This window comes from Orbicella faveolata, unplaced genomic scaffold, assembly GCF_042242905.1.
Source record: "Orbicella faveolata isolate gen_17 unplaced genomic scaffold, um_ofav_v1 contig_1, whole genome shotgun sequence".
Taxonomy (NCBI): Eukaryota; Metazoa; Cnidaria; class Anthozoa; order Scleractinia; family Merulinidae; genus Orbicella; species Orbicella faveolata.
The window spans coordinates 22,785,684-22,807,443 of record NW_028301536.1 but is presented as its reverse complement, the minus strand read 5'-3'; the positions used below and the strand labels follow the sequence as shown (position 1 = coordinate 22,807,443).

Here is a 21,760-nt window from a genome sequence, read left to right as displayed (position 1 = left end):
AACATGGGTCTCAGGATATAACATTGAACAAATTTAGCAGTGAATTAACTGCTAAACATGAGTATCAGTATATAACATGGAACAAATTTAGCCGTTAATTTACAGCTGAACATGGGTCTCAGTATATAACATTGAACAAATTTAGCAATGAATTAACTGCTAAACATGAGTATCAGTATATAACATTGAACAAATTTCGCCGTTAATTTACAGCTGAACATGGGTCTCAGTATATAACATTGAACAAATTTAGCAGTGAATTAACTGCTAAACATGAGTATCAGTATATAACATGGAACAAATTTAGCCGTTAATTTACAGCTGAACATGGGTCTCAGTATATAACATTGAACAAATTTAGCAGTGAATTAACTGCTAAACATGAGTATCAGTATATAACATGGAACAAATTTAGCCGTTAATTTACAGCTGAACATGGGTCTCAGTATATAACATTGAACAAATTTAGCAGTGAATTAACTGCTAAACATGAGTATCAGTATATAACATGGAACAAATTTCGCCGTTAATTTACAGCTGAACATGGGTCTCAGTATATAACATGGAACAAATTTAGCAGTGAATTAACTGCTAAACATGACTATCAGTATATAACATGCAACAAATTTAGCCGTCAATTTACAGCTGAACATGGGTCTCAGTATATAACATTGAACAAACTTTAGCCGTTAATTTACAGCTAACCATGGGTCTCAGTATATAACATGGAACAAATTTAGCCGTTAATTTACAGCTGAACATGAGTCTCAGTATATAACATGGAACAAATTTAGCCGTTAATTTACAGCTAAACATGGGTCTCAGTATATAACATTGAACAAATTTAGCAGTGAATTAAGTGCTAAACATGAGTATAAGTATATAACATGGAACAAATTTAGCCGTTAATTTACAGCTAAACATGGGTCTCAGTATATAACATTGAACAAATTTAGCAGTGAATTAACTGCTAAACATGAGTATCAGTATATAACATGGAACAAATTTAGCCGTTAATTTACAGCTGAACATGGGTCTCAGTATATAACATTGAACAAACTTTAGCCGTTAATTTACAGCTAACCATGGGTCTCAGTATATAACATGGAACAAATTTAGCCGTTAATTTACAGCTGAACATGAGTCTCAGTATATAACATGGAACAAATTTAGCCGTTAATTTACAGCTAAACATGGGTCTCAGTATATAACATTGAACAAATTTAGCAGTGAATTAAGTGCTAAACATGAGTATAAGTATATAACATGGAACAAATTTAGCCGTTAATTTACAGCTGAACATGGGTCTCAGTATATAACATTGAACAAATTTAGCAGTGAATTAAGTGCTAAACATGAGTATCAGTATATAACATGGAACAAATTTAGCCGTTAATTTACAGCTGAACATGGGTCTCAGTACATAACATTGAACAAATTTAGCAGTGAATTAACTGCTAAACATGACTATCAGTATATAACATGCAACAAATTTGGCCGTTAATTTACGGCTAAACATGGGTCTTCGAATAACATGGAACAAATTTAGCCGTTAATTTACAGCTGAACATGGGTCTCAGTATATAACATTGAACAAATTCAGCCGTTAATTTACAGCTGAACATGGGTCTCAGGATATAACATTGAACAAATTTAGCAGTGAATTAACTGCTAAACATGAGTATCAGTATATAACATGGAACAAATTTAGCCGTTAATTTACAGCTGAACATGGGTCTCAGTATATAACATTGAACAAATTTAGCAATGAATTAACTGCTAAACATGAGTATCAGTATATAACATTGAACAAATTTCGCCGTTAATTTACAGCTGAACATGGGTCTCAGTATATAACATTGAACAAATTTAGCAGTGAATTAACTGCTAAACATGAGTATCAGTATATAACATGGAACAAATTTAGCCGTTAATTTACAGCTGAACATGGGTCTCAGTATATAACATTGAACAAATTTAGCAGTGAATTAACTGCTAAACATGAGTATCAGTATATAACATGGAACAAATTTAGCCGTTAATTTACAGCTGAACATGGGTCTCAGTATATAACATTGAACAAATTTAGCAGTGAATTAACTGCTAAACATGAGTATCAGTATATAACATGGAACAAATTTCGCCGTTAATTTACAGCTGAACATGGGTCTCAGTATATAACATGGAACAAATTTAGCAGTGAATTAACTGCTAAACATGACTATCAGTATATAACATGCAACAAATTTAGCCGTCAATTTACAGCTGAACATGGGTCTCAGTATATAACATTGAACAAACTTTAGCCGTTAATTTACAGCTAACCATGGGTCTCAGTATATAACATGGAACAAATTTAGCCGTTAATTTACAGCTGAACATGAGTCTCAGTATATAACATGGAACAAATTTAGCCGTTAATTTACAGCTAAACATGGGTCTCAGTATATAACATTGAACAAATTTAGCAGTGAATTAAGTGCTAAACATGAGTATAAGTATATAACATGGAACAAATTTAGCCGTTAATTTACAGCTAAACATGGGTCTCAGTATATAACATTGAACAAATTTAGCAGTGAATTAACTGCTAAACATGAGTATCAGTATATAACATGGAACAAATTTAGCCGTTAATTTACAGCTGAACATGGGTCTCAGTATATAACATTGAACAAACTTTAGCCGTTAATTTACAGCTAACCATGGGTCTCAGTATATAACATGGAACAAATTTAGCCGTTAATTTACAGCTGAACATGAGTCTCAGTATATAACATGGAACAAATTTAGCCGTTAATTTACAGCTAAACATGGGTCTCAGTATATAACATTGAACAAATTTAGCAGTGAATTAAGTGCTAAACATGAGTATAAGTATATAACATGGAACAAATTTAGCCGTTAATTTACAGCTGAACATGGGTCTCAGTATATAACATTGAACAAATTTAGCAGTGAATTAAGTGCTAAACATGAGTATCAGTATATAACATGGAACAAATTTAGCCGTTAATTTACAGCTGAACATGGGTCTCAGTACATAACATTGAACAAATTTAGCAGTGAATTAACTGCTAAACATGACTATCAGTATATAACATGCAACAAATTTGGCCGTTAATTTACGGCTAAACATGGGTCTTCGAATAACATGGAACAAATTTAGCCGTTAATTTACAGCTGAACATGGGTCTCAGTATATAACATTGAACAAATTCACCCGTTAATTTACAGCTGAACATGGGTCTCAGGATATAACATTGAACAAATTTAGCAGTGAATTAACTGCTAAACATGAGTATCAGTATATAACATGGAACAAATTTAGCCGTTAATTTACAGCTGAACATGGGTCTCAGTATATAACATTGAACAAATTTAGCAATGAATTAACTGCTAAACATGAGTATCAGTATATAACATTGAACAAATTTCGCCGTTAATTTACAGCTGAACATGGGTCTCAGTATATAACATTGAACAAATTTAGCAGTGAATTAACTGCTAAACATGAGTATCAGTATATAACATGGAACAAATTTAGCCGTTAATTTACAGCTGAACATGGGTCTCAGTATATAACATTGAACAAATTTAGCAGTGAATTAACTGCTAAACATGAGTATCAGTATATAACATGGAACAAATTTAGCCGTTAATTTACAGCTGAACATGGGTCTCAGTATATAACATTGAACAAATTTAGCAGTGAATTAACTGCTAAACATGAGTATCAGTATATAACATGGAACAAATTTCGCCGTTAATTTACAGCTGAACATGGGTCTCAGTATATAACATGGAACAAATTTAGCAGTGAATTAACTGCTAAACATGACTATCAGTATATAACATGCAACAAATTTAGCCGTTAATTTACAGCTGAACATGGGTCTCAGTATATAACATTGAACAAACTTTAGCCGTTAATTTACAGCTAACCATGGGTCTCAGTATATAACATGGAACAAATTTAGCCGTTAATTTACAGCTGAACATGAGTCTCAGTATATAACATGGAACAAATTTAGCCGTTAATTTACAGCTAAACATGGGTCTCAGTATATAACATTGAACAAATTTAGCAGTGAATTAAGTGCTAAACATGAGTATCAGTATATAACATGGAACAAATTTAGCCGTTAATTTACAGCTAAACATGGGTCTCAGTATATAACATTGAACAAATTTAGCAGTGAATTAACTGCTAAACATGAGTATCAGTATATAACATGGAACAAATTTAGCCGTTAATTTACAGCTGAACATGGGTCTCAGTATATAACATTGAACAAACTTTAGCCGTTAATTTACAGCTAACCATGGGTCTCAGTATATAACATGGAACAAATTTAGCCGTTAATTTACAGCTGAACATGAGTCTCAGTATATAACATGGAACAAATTTAGCCGTTAATTTACAGCTAAACATGGGTCTCAGTATATAACATTGAACAAATTTAGCAGTGAATTAAGTGCTAAACATGAGTATAAGTATATAACATGGAACAAATTTAGCCGTTAATTTACAGCTGAACATGGGTCTCAGTATATAACATTGAACAAATTTAGCAGTGAATTAAGTGCTAAACATGAGTATCAGTATATAACATGGAACAAATTTAGCCGTTAATTTACAGCTGAACATGGGTCTCAGTACATAACATTGAACAAATTTAGCAGTGAATTAACTGCTAAACATGACTATCAGTATATAACATGCAACAAATTTAGCCGTTAATTTACGGCTAAACATGGGTCTTCGAATAACATGGAACAAATTTAGCCGTTAATTTACAGCTGAACATGGGTCTCAGTATATAACATTGAACAAATTCAGCCGTTAATTTACAGCTGAACATGGGTCTCAGTATATAACATTGAACAAATTTAGCAGTGAATTAACTGCTAAACATGAGTATCAGTATATAACATGGAACAAATTTAGCCGTTAATTTACAGCTGAACATGGGTCTCAGTATATAACATTGAACAAATTTAGCAGTGAATTAAGTGCTAAACATGAGTATAAGTATATAACATGGAACAAATTTAGCCGTTAATTTACAGCTGAACATGGGTCTCAGTATATAACATTGAACAAATTTAGCAGTGAATTAAGTGCTAAACATGAGTATCAGTATATAACATGGAACAAATTTAGCCGTTAATTTACAGCTGAACATGGGTCTCAGTATATAACATTGAACAAACTTTAGCCGTTAATTTACAGCTAACCATGGGTCTCAGTATATAACATGGAACAAATTTAGCCGTTAATTTACAGCTGAACATGAGTCTCAGTATATAACATGGAACAAATTTAGCCGTTAATTTACAGCTAAACATGGGTCTCAGTATATAACATTGAACAAATTTAGCAGTGAATTAAGTGCTAAACATGAGTATAAGTATATAACATGGAACAAATTTAGCCGTTAATTTACAGCTAAACATGGGTCTCAGTATATAACATTGAACAAATTTAGCAGTGGATTAACTGCTAAACATGAGTATCAGTATATAACATGGAACAAATTTAGCCGTTAATTTACAGCTGAACATGGGTCTCAGTATATAACATTGAACAAATTTAGCAGTGAATTAACTGCTAAACATGAGTATCAGTATATAACATGGAACAAATTTAGCCGTTAATTTACAGCTGAACATGGGTCTCAGTATATAACATTGAACAAACTTTAGCCGTTAATTTACAGCTAAACATGGGTCTCAGTATATAACATTGAACAAATTTAGCAGTGAATTAACTGCTAAACATGAGTATAAGTATATAACATGGAACAAATTTAGCCGTTAATTTACAGCTAAACATGGGTCTCAGTATATAGCATTGAACAAATTTAGCAGTGAATTAACTGCTAAACATGAGTATAAGTATATAACATGGAACAAATTTAGCCGTTAATTTACAGCTAAACATGGGTCTCAGTATATAACATTGAACAAATTTAGCAGTGAATTAACTGCTAAACATGAGTATAAGTATATAACATGGAACAAATTTAGCCGTTAATTTACAGCTAAACATGGGTCTCAGTATATAGCATTGAACAAATTTAGCAGTGAATTAACTGCTAAACATGAGTATCAGTATATAACACGGAACAAATTTAGCCGTTAATTTACGGCTAAACATGGGTATTGCTACATAAAATGAGAAAAAATTGTAAGTTAATTTACGGCTAAATTGGGCAATTGTAAGTATTTGGAAAAATAATTAGCACCTAGTTAATGGCTAAGTTCCGCATTGTATAATAAAAAGATAAATTTTTATATATGTTTACTGAAAAAGTTTTCGGCTAAAAAATTTTGATATATAGAGAAAATTTAATGCAAATTTTTTATTTATATATATACCCCAGGTAATGTTACGCAGTCATATTTTCGACGCTATTGCACAGAATCTTTGTCGCACTGCTGATTTCCAAACCCTCGAAAAACTCTGCGAGTCTAAAAATGTTGTTATCATGTAATTCTAAAGGATTAATCTTCGACGTTCATCTAAATCGAAAGAGAAATAAGTGTTGGTTAGTGGCGTACAGTTGCGATCTATTTACATATCAGTATAACGCTTCTTTATCATGATCGGATCACACAACTTTGCCGGTTATGTTATAAATATTGCGGGATTGGAAGATATAGGTTGTCGGTAGTATTTCTACAAATTGCTGGTTAGCTTTAGGCAGAGAATTTATGAAAATAGCGCTCGAAAGTCTGCGGAACAAATTCCAGTGAGAGTTCTTCAATGGTTCTCACAGATTCAGTTCGCTTGTTTCGGTTCGACAAAATCAACCATCGTTTACGTCTTTATTGCACCATTAGCCGATCATCGTCAGTAAATTGTACAGTATATCTTTCTTTAAATCTGGAATATTGCTGCAACAGCCGATAGCACCTCTGGAAGGCGTTTCTGCGCACTTTTCGAATGTGTATTGCACCATCCTGAAGGAAATGAGAGGACGTGAGATATCCAACCTTCGATGGTAGACGTCACAAGAGCCGCTGGACCCATTCTCCTCAAACTCGGTCGTGAAACAAAAATGGCGGTGTTTTGGAGCTATTTTAGAGACTTCGTCGGGGCACAGAAAATCGAGGATTTAACGGAATCCAAAAATTTTTTCGCATAAATATTTCAAATATCAAGTAGATTCGTTTTAGCGAAAAAAAATTTTTGGGGTTAGGTGCACTTTAAGCACACATAGGTAAAACTTAAGTTGCTAGTCGTGCAATATAATGTTTTCGATTGCCATTGAGTTATATATGCCATGATTGACTTGATTCTTCAGTACACGAACGAGCCTTTAGCGGAGTGTGTTGTAAATAAACAATTAACTGCTACACCTGGGATATTTATAGTATAACTCGAGAAAAACGACATCCCATAACTTTATCCCAGCCGGCGGGAAACGTTCATGAAATACCACAGAATGTGTAACGGCTTTCTAGCTTTGCAAAATATCAGCCTGAAAAAGAGTTTTGTAAACCTGCGAGCCAGTGAGCCATGCGAGCCAAGGGGCGAGCCATGCGAGCCACAGTACAAATGTTAAGAATTTTTATTTGTTACATTTATATTCGTATGAGAACAAGAACAAGAGCGATGGAACATGATGAATGAGATCGCAACATTAAATTCTTGCAGCGATTACACAAACCGTCACTAAGGACGTTTTTTGAATCAGCCAGTCAGAACAAGAACAAGAGCAACGGAACAAGATGAATAAGATCGCAATATTAAATTCTTGCAGCGACTACACAAACTGTCACCAAGACGTTTTTTGAATCAGCAAATCAGAAGCCGAGCTGAAAAAAAAATCATGAATAGCTACAAATTTTACTTCCGGTTAAACTGCCTTACAATGCATGGAAAGCCGACAAGGGTACCACAACCGTCATAATGAACAGAACAGATAAAGTCAACGAGGGTCAAGTCCAACTTGATGATATACATAACTACCAACCCTTAGACAAACCTATGGTTGACACCACGGCCAAAAACGTTCATCGATTGATTCGTTCCCTACCTCAAGAAGGCCACATAGACGAAATGACGGCTAAATGGCTCTCCCTTACGCCCGGCCCTCCGCGAATACCAATGTTTCACACACTTACAAAGATTCACAAACTGACACCTGTCGGTAGACCTATTATATCAGGGTTTGAAAATGGCCGTAGCTTTTGCTAACATATTTATGGCCAAAATAGAAATAGAGATACTCTGACAAAGTAACACGAAACCCATCTTTTGGAAAAGATTCATCGATGACGTCATATCTATGTGGAACACAAGTAGAGACAAAATCTATCCCCTTAGATTTCCTTCTAAAGGCAAACAGTTTTCACCCAACGATCAAATTCACGGCTGAAATCTCAGAAACAGAAACTGCGTTGTTGGAGACGAAAGTGTACAAAGGGGACAGATTCAATAAGGAATCTTTTCTTGAAGTGCGAACGCATTTCAAACCTACAGAGACCTTTCAGTACACGAATTTCTATTCGTGTCATCCACCAGGCGTCACGAAAGGCTTTATCAAAGGAGAAGCGTTAAGACCCGTTAAGGCTACTGAGAACGAATTCCTCTCAATTTACTTTTGAGGAAAACATGAGTAATTTCAAAACACGCCTGCAGAAGAGAGATTACCCAGCTAGAATTGTGGAGAAACACCTTTCAGAGATTGAATTCTCTGACAGAAAAATGTCGTTAGCACAGAAAAACAAAACCGCACAAAAGAAAATACTGCCCTTTGTAACGCAATACCACCCGGCGTTGCCCAACCTAAAAGACACACTCACGGGGAAATGGCACCTTATAGATAATCAAGCACAACTGAGAGAAATCTTTAAGGAGTCCCCCATCATCTCATATCGCAAGGGAAAATCCCTAAAAGACGTCCTAGTTAAAGCTAAGCAATGAAGGCTTCAGAACTTATTCATCAGCGAACGGCCGGAGTCGTGCAGGCTTGTCAACACCTGGTCAACACTTTTATCACTCCGTTTCTCTCAGAAAATTTTTCTTACTTAAATCTTGAACCTTAATAAATTCTTGTCGCATTGTTTTTATTTTTTGCGGATCCTGAGCTATTTGAATAGACAAACTTTTCTACACATAACAAAAATATGAAACAAAGAAAAAAATTCGTCCAACTCAGGGACCCTCAGGGCAGCCATTACTATGACGCAAGACTTGGCACGATGTACAGACGTTTAGAGTATTTTTCATATTTGACGCACCAGCAGTAGTTCTGGCAACCGAAGCGAGATTAGGATTTTTTCCTTGAATATTTCAATTTTAGGCACTTTTGCAGATAAATTTAAAATTAATTTCCCAGGGAAAGAGGGAGTATCCAGGGAGCGAGGTTGTACCGTTTAGACTCGTCCCCAGGGTCATCTCCGCTTTCAAGATGGCGGGCGGTTTATAGCGGCAGTTTAATTTAGTGATAGTCGGGCAAGAGATGTTTCTTGGTGAAATGATCGACGACCTCCCAGACAGTTCGAAAAAAAAAAAAAACACTCGCAAAAATGGCTCGCATGACTCGCATGACTCGCATGGCTCGCACCGTGGCTCGCATGGCTCGCTGGCTCGCAGTTTTAGCAGACCCCCTGAAAAATGAGGTTGATTTTGTTAATCTCTTTGGCTTGGAAAGTGCTGAAATTTAAACTACATGTATATGGTGCCCTGGTGATGTGCAGGGACATCATCCGTAATGCTTCCGTCGCCTATGCTTCCGTCGTACGGTGATCAAAGTATTATAGTGGGCAAAACGAAAACTAGGATTCACCCTTTTCTGCGTTTGGAAAACGTGACTTGATGCATTTTAATAGGGGCTTCGAAACTTGGGATTGGGAATAACGTACTAGTGCCGAGGGTTCCGGCGGGGTATTTTTTTTCTGGTGTTTTAGAAATCAGATGCATGCATGCATGGTTTACATTGGCTCGCTGGTAGGTGGTTTTGATGCCAGTGCAGTCCCTGAACTCTCTCTTCCGCGTGCGGCAGCGCGCTCTATATAGGGTTCAACCAAGGTTCAACCCCTATCATAAGGCGGGAAAGAGAAAGTTCAGTGACTGGACTACTTTGATGTGCATACTCACAGTTTGCGCCTGAAGAATTAGACGATCAGTCAGCTCCAACCCTTCCCGCACGAAACGAGCAGATCTGTTTGTAGTCTGCAGCAGATCTGCTGGCATATCTGTAGCAGATCTGCAGATTGTCTGCAGATCATCTACAGATTATCTACAGATTATCTGCAGAATGTCTGCAGAATATCTGCAGAATATCTGCAGAATATCTGCAAAATGTCTGCAGACCTTCGTCTGCAAAACGTGAGTTGAATTGCAGACGTTCTGCAGACGGTGTGGAATTTGGTTGACTCTGCTGAGCAGATGAACAGCAGATGAACAGCAGACAAAAAGCAGACGAACAGCACCTATCAAATGTTGTTTATTTTAACACAAAGCTATACAAAAGGATCTGTTTTTCTTCAACAGCTAAATGTAAGAGACAGTGTTGACAGCTACTCAGATGACAACTGGAATTTAAGTTATTTTATTAGTGTGACACATTCTAGTAGCATGCACTCCCTGCAAAAATTCCAATCCCGCTAGCAAGATCAATAGCTCTGTAAAAAACGAGTGAAAAAGTAAGCAAATGAGCCAATATTTAAGCCTAATGTAGTGCTCAGTTTCTGTTCCTGTGGAATTTCCATGTTGTTTTTCACTTGCTCCACTACATACATCGATAGATCATTGATGTGATGTGAGGCTGTGACCGCCTGCGACTGATCTATAGCTTGCCGTCACTATCACCAAAAAGTGAGTGGGTACATTCATTTTAAACATTATAGTAGGCCTTTTTATTGCTTAAATGAATAATTTCGGCATTGAACGAAGCCGTTCCTAAATACGTTGATCGTCTCCTAAATCGAAACATTATGAAAAACTTTAAAATGCCTGGCACAGTCTTTAAATAGACTCACATGGCATTTCTAAACAAATATCATACTTCAGGGGTCAGAGTATAATTACACGAGTGTTTCGAGTGTGTTGAAGACGTCTACATTTTATAGTATGCCTAATACTCTGATATGTTTCTCCCGGGATTTTGCTTGCAAAAATAAACTCCAAAGCCAACTGATTGTGTTTTAAGCACGTGACATTTCTAATCCTAATATTCCAGACCGCCAAACCGGGCTAATTGCTTTAAAATCACTTGCCGGTTGCCGGGTTTTCTAGACACAGCGTTTTTGCTTTAGCTTAGAAATAGACATTTTTAAAGGAGACATTCTATTCATGTTAATTTTTTTTGCTTCTGCTTATAAGTAACAGTAACCAGTATCAGTTCTTGTCTTAATAAGTAAGTATCTTTACATAATATTAAATTGTGATGACAATAATTGTTGTTTAACTAATATATCCCAAATAACTTAAAGTTCTGGGTAAAAAAAGACGAATACTGCAACTGAGTGTTATGAGAAACTTAGGCCCCTTTATATTTGTCAGAATTGAACGGCCAGTCCAGTGTTTTCAAGAACAGAATCATTTCTACTGTTAGTCATATTTGACCTGTCAAATTAAATTAGCCAATTGCTGGCATAAATATTATACGCAGCTGTCCTGGTCGTTCTGTGGGACAATCTCGTGAGAATTTTAAGGCCCAATTCAAATTAAAGACTACCGATCTGGCCGGCCTCCTCTGACAAATTGAAAGTGCCCTACATTATCTATTTACTCTGTTATATCTGTATTTTTAGTTACTTGCAGTTCCTTCATTTTCTTTCTTTTGGCTGTTCCCACTTTATTTGTCAACATTCTGTTCATCTGGCTAACTGGAAAGTCCACATTGTTTAAAGTAGCAAACCTTCCAGAATATGCTAAAAAGATATCAGAACACAGGATCATTATAAACAAAAAAAATATTAATTTCAATACAAGTATAGTCATTTCTCGTGAAGAATGGATCTGAAGCTTTAGACATTAGCAAATTGCGCACTGGCGTTTGATTAATGTGTTTGTGCTTTTAGTGTTCTTGAAGATCATGATGCTTGATGACACTTGCCTTTAATGGTGTTCACTACATCCTGATTTAAAGCCTTGCCTAAGGATGCTGTGCTTGTCTTCGCACGTGATCCGTGTGCAAGACTTGTCGCCAGTGTTTCCTCGGAAAAGAAAGCCTCGACGAGAAGCAGGAACAATTTTTGTGGGTGTGTTCCACATTGACTGTGGATGGAGTGCAACCTTACAGACGAGATGTACACTCCTGATCCGGGAACAAGTTCTTGTCTTCCTTGGCCCTTGACATGGAACTTCTCAACCTTGTGAGCAGACTGTTTCTCGATCTGCTGGAAAAAAAATGTACAGGTGTGAGAAAAAATGCCAGGATAAGTGTGACATTTAGTGAATATAATGTGGATATTTGTTATGCCAGTTTAAATTATAACTGCTCATTTTCCCTTGATAAACTGTATTTTAAGGACAGTGAGTCATTAAAGCATTGTTAAACTTACCGAGGTGGAATTAGTTTCCGTTGTCTTGCTCACCTCATACAAAACACCATTCTAAAGAGAAAAAAGCAAATGTCAAATAAAATTTGTGTTGAGTATAGAAGAAGTTTTCATAACTTATTTCAACGTGCTCTTGGTGGCTTTGTGTACGTTTGAAACCTCCAAAATATATTTGATCTTTAGCAGAAAAGATACCCAGCCACTCACAATACATGAAGTAGGGTGAACAACTGAGCGCCAAACTCAGAGTCTGTTAAGAAAATATAACATGTCTTAATTTTGTTTACCTCCTGTTTCAATTCTGCAGCAGAATTTTCTTTGTAAGCCTTTAAAATGTCCTCTAGGAAACCAATGTTATCACTACTGGAAAGAGCTAAACAAAACAAAAATAGCCATATTTTTTGTCAGATACTTAATAATAAATAATGATAATTAAATAACAAAAATAGAAAATGTACAGGCATGCTTTCGAAAATTTAAATGCCGCATTAGAAGTGCTTTTATTGATTTTCAATGGCCTCTAATTATCCAACGTCACTGTAAACTGCATAAGCCAAACAATTGCCCTTTTCGTGCCTCAGTTGCATTTCATAAATTTTCTCTTTCATCAGGAATATTGATTGCTAAACCCATAAAACAACAGGATGTCCTATTTGCACAAGTTTAAAAATGTTGAAAAGAAAAGAGAACTAAACACATTGCAGAAACCTACTTACCTGGTAACTGACGCTTCCTCAAGGCAACAATTTCTGCCCGGAGCTCGTTAACCAGTTGTGAGCAGCGTTCACATGGCATTACTACTTCATCCATGTGCTCGTCATCCCCGGCGCTGCTGTAGTCGTCACTCAAACTGTCAAAACTACTATCCAGTGTCATCGCACTAGATGGGGAAGGGCTGCACTCTACATTATGCAAGGACGATCTTATCAGAGACCCTGTTTCCCCTAGGGTAGGTGCTGCAACTGAGGGCAGAATGGTGAGATCGACTGGATTACTATGGACGGAAATCGGTGAAAACAGACTTTGCGGTTGCGGATTTAGGTCTGAAGGTAGACGGTGACCCATATGCAGACTCCTGTGTTCAGGCGAACTTTGCGAAGGCTGCAGAAGACTTGCATTGTACAAGGTTGAACTCTGTGTAGGAAGACTTGTGTGTGACGGCGGATTGCGGTGCAAGGTTAGTGGACTAATACCGAGCGAAGGGGGATCAGTTTCCCTCGGCAGATTCATTCTTGACTGATCTGGACTTTGCGAAGGAAGATTAACTGAGAGCGGAGAGAGACCGTACATTGGTTGGCTCACTGTGTGTGAAGGTGCAGGTAGAGTCACTGCGGGCAATGATGTATTTTGCAAAAGCGGACTGTGTGGATGTGAAGGCGGTGATGGTGAATGGTTTACAAGTCCAGCAGGTTGTTCCTTGTTCTGATTATCTGCTGCAGAAAGCCTGTCCTTGAAGAAGGCTGCAGCTTGTGTTCTTCCTGCCTCGATTTGCGCATTTTTTTTCTTTTTTTGCTCCTCCTTCTTACTTGACTTCTGCTGTTGTTCTTTCCGATCTGGTGTTGACTTTGTCTTGTTATCTGGTGTCTTTTTCGTATTTGATTTACTTCGTTTTCTTGCCTGCTGCTCCTTTTGCTCTTGCTGTGGTTGTTTTTCCTGATACTGCTGTTGGTCTTCACCCTGTTGTTGTAGCTGCTGCTGAGGAGGCTGTTGAACTTCGTTGCTGTCACTAGTTCCCTCAGGTTCTGATGGCACCACTCTTGACACGATAAAATCCATTTCATCGCTTTCTCTTGCCATTCTGGATTTTTTTCGCTGTCTTTTACCAGAGACGTTGTTTGTTTCCATTTTCTCAGCCAGTTGCATACAATGAAGATCAAGTTCGTCCTCATTGTCTGAAAGTTTAGAATATAGAAATGTTGTTGAGTAAAATGTACAATCCTAGCTTGAGGAAAACAGAAAACTTATTGAACGCAAATCAGATGGAATGGTTTGCTTCGTTTCCTTTAAAAAAATGTTTTCTTCCTTTGTTCAAATTATTTTATTTTTCTTCACTTTTCATAAAATGCTTCCTAAATAAACCTTGCGTCAGAATAATATGTAACAGGAGAGGAGACTGTTAGGAAGAGAGGTCAAAGAAGTAAGCAATTTGAGATAAGACTTTTTCCATGAACTGAAAAGAACAAAACGGTTAGAGATTTGAGTTAATGAACTAAATTGTTTAAAATAACACCCAACACCAATCTCGGTGTTATTCTTTTAGTTAGCCCACTGCATTTATCTGTTGCGGGAGTAAAGAAAAATGCTATACATGTATGGTAATTAATATTCGTAATTTGCGCGCCTATAATAATTTATTTGTTAAAAACAAATACGGGGTAAGAACTAGTTGCCTGTTTAGTATTTTCTGCACTTCCAACCTGATCCACGTCGGCTAGTGAGTCGATATTCAAAACATATTTCGTGTCCTCTATTATTTTATTTCATAAAGTGGCTAAAAGTTATAATTTGCGTTAACACTAATGTAACGATTGCTCTCTCCATTAAGCACAACTGAAAAATGTTTGATCTTTGTGAAACTTCAACATTTCATTTATTTGATTATTCATTGTTACAAACTTCGGATAGTTAGTCCCTAATGAGAATTGTTCTGTGCACGGTATTTATAACAGTTCAACAAAATTGTCTCATTGAGACAGTTGGCGAGTACAACATACACCCACCTCCAAGTTTGATAATTTTGGCTGGATAAGCGGTAGTTTTAGCTGCTTTCATTCCCTTCCTTCCCTCCTCCCAATCTACCATTGTCTCTCGGCCCTCACCAACATCTCCATGTATTTTTGAAGACGAAACCACGCTGTATTGTTGATCCTCAGTCCAAAATACCACTGCATATGCCATCTTTGATCTTGACTGTGGGTCGTTGACCAAGATCTGTCTTGTTCGCGCGCAAATGTTTGAATCGGTGACATAAAATGAAATTATCTAAATTCTTTGCGTTTATTGGCTGCTGGATCACGGCAGCTATCTGGTATCAGGATGAGTTAATATTCTCCAGCAGTCAAATGATATGAAAGAGCAATTGTTTGCTATCTAAGAAAGGAAACGAAAAACCCTTTTCACTTTGCGTTTATTTTTTTTTTTTGTTTAATTCTTTAGCAAGGCCATATCAGTATGAACTAGGGGTTACCAAACTAGGATATTTCTTCATATCGTGACTGCACTCATGGATAAGCTTGTTTTCGTGCTCACAGATGGAACACGATACCACAAGAATGAACGGTATTGAGATAACAGAAGATCCATCCCATACAAGTCTCGCACGGAATGACATATAATCACGACACATATATCTGTTTTCGAAAGGTCAGCAGCAGCTGTTATTTTCCAGTGACTTTTTAATATTAAGTAGTTTCCCTCGGTTTTTAATGGCAAGAAATCCACTGAACAGTTCATCTGGACCTGGAAATGAAGAACTCATCGACACAAGCACCCTATTTGAAATACCAGGTTTATTTTCTGAAATTGAGGGCATAACTTCGCAGATCAATGCCCCATTTGAAGACGAGAATCACCTTATTTCTGTTGAAGCAGTGCCTGATGAGGTAGCAGTAGACACGTCAGTAGGTGAACTCACTTTTACTCCCACTACCTCGCTTGATACTGAAGAGTATGAGGCAAGATCTATAGACGTCTGTGACTACATACAGCTGTTAGAGCGTCCTGAACTGTTTGCCGACCCAGAGCAGAGAAGAAGGGAAGTGGAAAATGAAGTTTCAGAAATCCAAGGTGATGGAAATCTCGAAGAAGATCCAGTGACATTGCCAGATCTCTTTGAAAATGTTACTGAAAGCTACCAAGAAATGTTCTCAGCTGCAACTGAGAGTTTATTTTTCTCTGGAAATGAAGACAAAGATGTACAGAAGGGCAGCGATGAGCATAAACCACTCTATTGCAATGCCCCGCTGACGGTTGCAGAAAGTCTTCTACTGGTTGTTACCTTTGCCATTAGATACACCCTCTCTGGATGTGCTCTGAACGATTTGCTCATTCTGATTAGTCTTCATTGCATCAGCCCCAATTTATGCCGCACATCTCTTCATCAGTTCCAGCACTTTTTCCGATCAATCAAGAATCCCCTTGTATACCATCGGTATTGCTCGTATTGCTTTTTACTTGTTGACAACAGAGCTACTGAGACTTGTCCGAACCCTCTGTGCTCAAAGGATCTAACCAAGACTAACTCTTGTTCTTTCTTCATTGAAATACCGATTGCCTCACAGATTCGCAATTTGTTTGCTAAAAGTGGCTTCTATGAAAATTTGAGACATCGTTTTAGAAGGACCAAAACAAATGCTAACCACTTTGAAGACATTTATGATGGCTCTGAATACAAAAAACACTGCCATCCTGGGGTTTTAGATTTCCAGCAAAATATCTCGTTATTGTGGAACACAGATGGTGTCCCGGTGTTTAAGTCATCAAATTTTTCTATATGGCCGTTGTACTTTGTCATAAACGAACTTCCTTTTAGCGAACGCACAAAAAGGGAAAACATGCTATTCGCTGGACTATGGTTTGGAGACACAAAACCATTCATGCTAACGTTTTTACAACCATTTCATTCTCTGCGGAAACTGGAAACCGAAGGAACACCCATCGAGGTGAAAGCAGGGGATGACACCACTGAGATGGTAAGCAAAGTTATCTTACTTGCCGGAACCTGTGACCTGCCAGCGAAATGTCTTGTTTGTAATTCTGTTCAGTACAATGGAAGCTACGGCTGTTTTAAATGTAAGCAGAGGGGTCAAACTGTTAAAGTTTCTGCGCGAGGACACGTGCATGCATTTCCCTTCATACAACCTGATCCATACGGTCCGAAAAGAACTCATTTAGAAACACTGCAAGACGCGGATACAGCAGTTAAAAGTGGTGAAGCTGTAGGCGGTATAAAAGGGCCATCGTGGTTTGCTGGACTTTCAAGTTATGATGTCATCAAGGGAACTGCTATTGACTACATGTATGGGCTTTGTCTTGGCGTAATGAAAACTCTACTGAATCTCTGGTTCGCTTCAGAGAACTCAACCAAGCCATTCAACATCAACGAACAGGTCTCAAAAGCAGACAAAAGACTGCTTGAAATTCACCCTCCTCTAGAAATAGGAAGACCTCCAAGGTCAATTGAGCATCACAGAAAGTACTGGAAGGCCTCTGAACTTAAGTCTTTCTTGCTTTATTATGGAATACCAGTTTTGTTCGGCATATTAGATACAAACTATTTCCAGCACTTCGCCATTCTTAGCCAAGCAGCATTTATTCTTTTACAAGACTCAATATCTGAACTGCAATTACAAAATTGCGAAAGACTTCTAGAATATTTTTGTTTCATGTTTCCTTTTCTGTATGATCTCCGCTATCAAACTATTAATGTTCACAATCTTTTACATTTACCGCAAGCAGTGAGGGAGCTAGGACCCCTTTGGACTCATTCGTGTTTTCATTTTGAAGACAAAAATGGTTATATTCTAAAAATGATACATGGGACACAAAACGTTTCTTCTCAAATAGTTACCGCTGTGTCATTCGTTCAAAATTTACCTCAAATGATAGATTCTCTGAATGAAAGTAATTCTGCTGCCTTTAAGTTCTATCAAAGTCTCGTTGGGTCGCTGCAGAGCAGCCAGCAGACTCAAGTTATGTACGATACGTTTGCACTTGGGGCGCGTGCTCCACGGGAGCTTACCGAAGATGAGTTTAGTGCTCTTGCAGATGAGCTAAGATTTATCCCGGACTCCAAGAAAGTTCTTTCCTATACGAGAATGAAAAAAGGAAAAGAGGTTTTTCACTCAAGTGCATACAGGAAAGTAAGTGTGAGAAACAGCTATACTGTATTGTATCGATTAGGTGAAAACACAAATTTTGGACAAATACTTTATTTCTTTCAGTATAAGGGACCGTTCATTTTTTATGAGGGAGGGGGGGCTGGTGGGATTTGGGAAGCACCGTGTAAAAATCGCATGACCCCCCCTCAGCTTACCAATTTTTTCACATGGCCCCCCCTTATAGCGGTCATTTTTTGGGATGACCCCCCCCCCACAAAAAAAATTGAACAAACAATATTTAGATTTCAACTTTTTTAATATTTCTCTATTATCCCCCTACTTCACGTTATTGTACTCACTATGAAGACAATATTTACAATCCCTCTACTACAGAGAGCTGTTGTTTATAAAACAAATCAAAAGAAAGAGAAGTCAATTTCAGATCTCCTAGTTATGGCTTGCCCTGAGCGTGTGGCATTTGGCCTCTCATTGGCATCTTTCTCATCTGAATTGATGAATGCAAGAATGACATCACTTGAGTCATCTTCTCCCCCAGAGTCAATGGTATCACTGTCATACTCATCATTGTCACTTTCATCCGTTTCACTGCTGTCAGCACTTGCCCTGTTGTCATTTTGTGTCAATGTCCTTGCATTTCTCAGTGTTGGTTGGCCAGCTCTGAGAGGACTCTTCTGCTGCAAGCATGAATGTCTTACAATTGCCTTTACTTTCTCACTCTTGCTGCTTTTCAAATGCTGCTTCAGCCCGTGGTGGTTCAAGTACTTGTTTAGTTCTGGAACACGTAGCTTTTTAAGCTTGGTTAGATCTTCGCACAACTCAGTCCAAGGATAATCCTCATATGATTTATCTTTTGCGTCCCTACTTAACTTTGCCTTTTCTTCTGCTCTCTTTTTCCTTTTAAATTCCAGCACTTCAAGATGCTGAAGATAATCCACCACAAACTTTGATTTGACAATAAACTTATCTGCAAATAGAGCAACGCTCTCTGGGTCAGATAAAACCAGCCTGCCACCTCCATGCTCTTTCTTCGCTTGGACCCTTGGCTGCCAGTCATCTGGATCACGCCCTTCTTTTGGGGTCTTCTGGTAGGAGAGGTAGTGGTATTCCGGTAGGCAGGAATGGTCAGGAACTGGTTTAGGGTATCTTTCTATGGGTGGTCTAGTCCATTCACAACAAAAAGAGCAAATTTCTCCTACCTTTTCTTGACAGGACAACTTTAGAACCTCCCTGTAGTTCTCCCCCTCCTCGTAGTGCTCATTCATAAACTTCTCAATCTTACGGAAGTAACAGTGGCCTGGAACAGAGTCTTTCCTTGCTCCTGCATGGTGATACTGAACCAAGTACGAAGTGTTGTGAAAAAACTGGAAATCTGTTGATGTGTTGTGTGAAACACATTCTTACATTTAATTTACAGATGTCTTTATTTGGAAGGTTTTTTCCTCTACTCTAGTGATAGGCATGTATAAATGTTGCCCTGTGCAGGTAAAACAGAAAGCTGTTGAAGTACAAGAAGATGAGCCGGTAAGAGTTAATTTCTTGTCAGTGTTCCTATTTTTATCTGGACATTAAAAATGCATGTATGCTTCACTTTTATAATGAGAAACTTCTGTATTTTCCTATTGTAAAGATAGCAACTAAAACTGTTTGAACATTTTTAAAATAGTATGTGTCTTTTAATATATCGTTTGACTTAGGTCTACATTTCACTACACGAATACAACATTAAATGGTTACACGAACCATGATCATTCAATAATATCAGTTCAATATAATAAACAAAAAAATCGTCTTTCCTTTTCTGGTAGGTCACTAGTTCCTCCTCTGCTGATGATACAACCATACCTCAGGGTCTCCGGAAAACAAGCCTTGGCTATATTGTTAATCCAATCGGGAAAAGAGCGCATTACTACATGAGCATCATGAAAGAGGCTCATTCCAAAATGCGCAATAATGGCGAAAGCGACGAGTCGTTTAAGAAAAGGTATACAGCTGAACGATCCAGGCAGTTTGACATCTTACAAGCAAAAGAAGCAATCTTTCTAAGTGCGGATGGCTGTTCAGAAAGGGCGAGTGAGTTTTCCATGCCAGGGTACCGGTTGAAGCCCAGTGATGGAAGAAAACTGAACTTCTCCATCAAAGAGCACAGAGCAATGGTGGAAAAGTTGAATGTCATATTGAAAGATGTAAAGGAACACGATTCCACACTTTTTCAGTCCAATGGAAGGGAATTATTTCACCAATGCTGCAAGAAGCAGAATCACCACCAACCTTGAGCAAGAAGTCAGAGATTATGTTTACACCTTCATGTACCCTGAAGAGTACACTCTGACGGAAAGCATTGCTGCTTCTTGTAGCATTGGTGAAAGAGATTCCCATAGCAGCACCAGCGGCGACGAAGAACTCGACGACAGCGAAGATGAAGATGAGTGGCAGTGAAAGTTGCATTCGAAAATAACAGTGTTAAATACTTCTTTTCAGTAGCTACAAATGCTTTTTGTCGCCAAATGTTTTTTAAAGCAGAAGGAAAGTTTGTAATAAATTTGTATCCTGCCTTCTATGTTTATTCTGTAGCAATTTTTTTGATATTCAAACATTATCCCATTTCAAAGTTGTACTAAAATATTTCCCGTGACCCCCCCTTTTTCCCTTATTTTTTTGGGATGGCCCCCCCTCGAAAGCCATTTTTTTTCGCATGGCCCCCCCCCCCCAAATCCCACCAGCCCCCCCTACCTTATAAAAAATGAACGGTCCCTAAGGCAAGCTGTCCTGGGACAGGAAGCTGCATGTTGAACTGCACGTGCCTAGCCTTTAATTATGCAATGATTCAAGAGCTCTCTCCAAGATATGATCTCAACTTAGTGACTGATAACCCGTGTAATATGCATCTGTCTCATGTAATTCTAGTCGCTAAGGGATCAAAGAGAGTAGTTCCACTTTCCAACGTAGTAACAAAATGTGTTTTTATAAGCTATAAAGAGCCAGAATGTGATCCATTCGATTTTGTGGCAATATTCCCTAATAAATTAGAGAAGGACTAGAGTAATAAACGTTATGATGAAACCATGACATTATGGCAGTCTTTTTATAGTACGTCAAGAGCGCCAAAAAAACCCCGCAATCTTGCATTGTCATGACTTTCGGACAAGTGTATTACCTGCACCTGTAGCTGAGAAAAAACTGGACCTGTTCCCATAAAATGAGGTAACCGCCTCGAGATTACACATACACTAAAAAATAATAGGAGACTAGGGGAGGGGAGAGGGTGGGTTTACACGTCCTCGTGCCGGTCCCTCTCCTCTGGAAAAAAAAAAGAGTCGAAGCAGTTCAGAGCTTTTGAAGATCCTATTGCCTCCGTGACAAAGCCCGGGACAATGGAAACTGTGGAAATTGTTGTGACT

At 37.8% G+C, this 21,760-nt stretch overlaps 2 protein-coding genes, 1 long non-coding RNA gene and 1 pseudogene across 4 annotated transcripts; 3 read left to right on the top strand and 1 right to left on the bottom strand.

The window, feature by feature from the left end:
- The first annotated feature begins 10,164 nt into the window (after positions 1 to 10,164).
- LOC149118437 (uncharacterized) lies at positions 10,165 to 12,628 on the top strand. 2 transcript variants are annotated; one of them, XR_016209223.1, is made up of 2 exons: positions 10,165 to 10,834; positions 12,043 to 12,628. It is a non-coding gene; the product is annotated as an uncharacterized LOC149118437 (long non-coding RNA). The 2 variants fall into 2 exon arrangements; XR_016209225.1 differs by having other exon boundaries at positions 10,165 to 10,838.
- On the bottom strand, positions 11,791 to 15,539 carry LOC149118436 (uncharacterized). The gene is made up of 5 exons (XM_089296199.1): positions 15,243 to 15,539; positions 13,239 to 14,414; positions 12,810 to 12,895; positions 12,526 to 12,576; positions 11,791 to 12,357 (listed from the first exon to the last, which is right to left on the bottom strand). Exons 1-5 carry the CDS (start codon positions 15,418 to 15,420, stop codon positions 12,055 to 12,057), a joined length of 1,794 nt encoding a protein of 597 aa, XP_089152325.1. The 5' UTR covers positions 15,421 to 15,539; the 3' UTR covers positions 11,791 to 12,054.
- Positions 15,540 to 15,635: 96 nt separating this feature from the next.
- LOC149118435 (uncharacterized) lies at positions 15,636 to 18,104 on the top strand (annotated as a pseudogene).
- Positions 18,105 to 19,742: 1,638 nt separating this feature from the next.
- LOC149118434 (uncharacterized) lies at positions 19,743 to 21,162 on the top strand. The gene is made up of 2 exons (XM_089296209.1): positions 19,743 to 19,883; positions 20,168 to 21,162. The coding sequence occupies exons 1-2, from the start codon at positions 19,821 to 19,823 to the stop codon at positions 20,633 to 20,635; spliced, it is 531 nt and encodes a 176-aa protein (XP_089152335.1). The 5' UTR covers positions 19,743 to 19,820; the 3' UTR covers positions 20,636 to 21,162.
- The last annotated feature ends 598 nt before the right edge of the window (positions 21,163 to 21,760 follow it).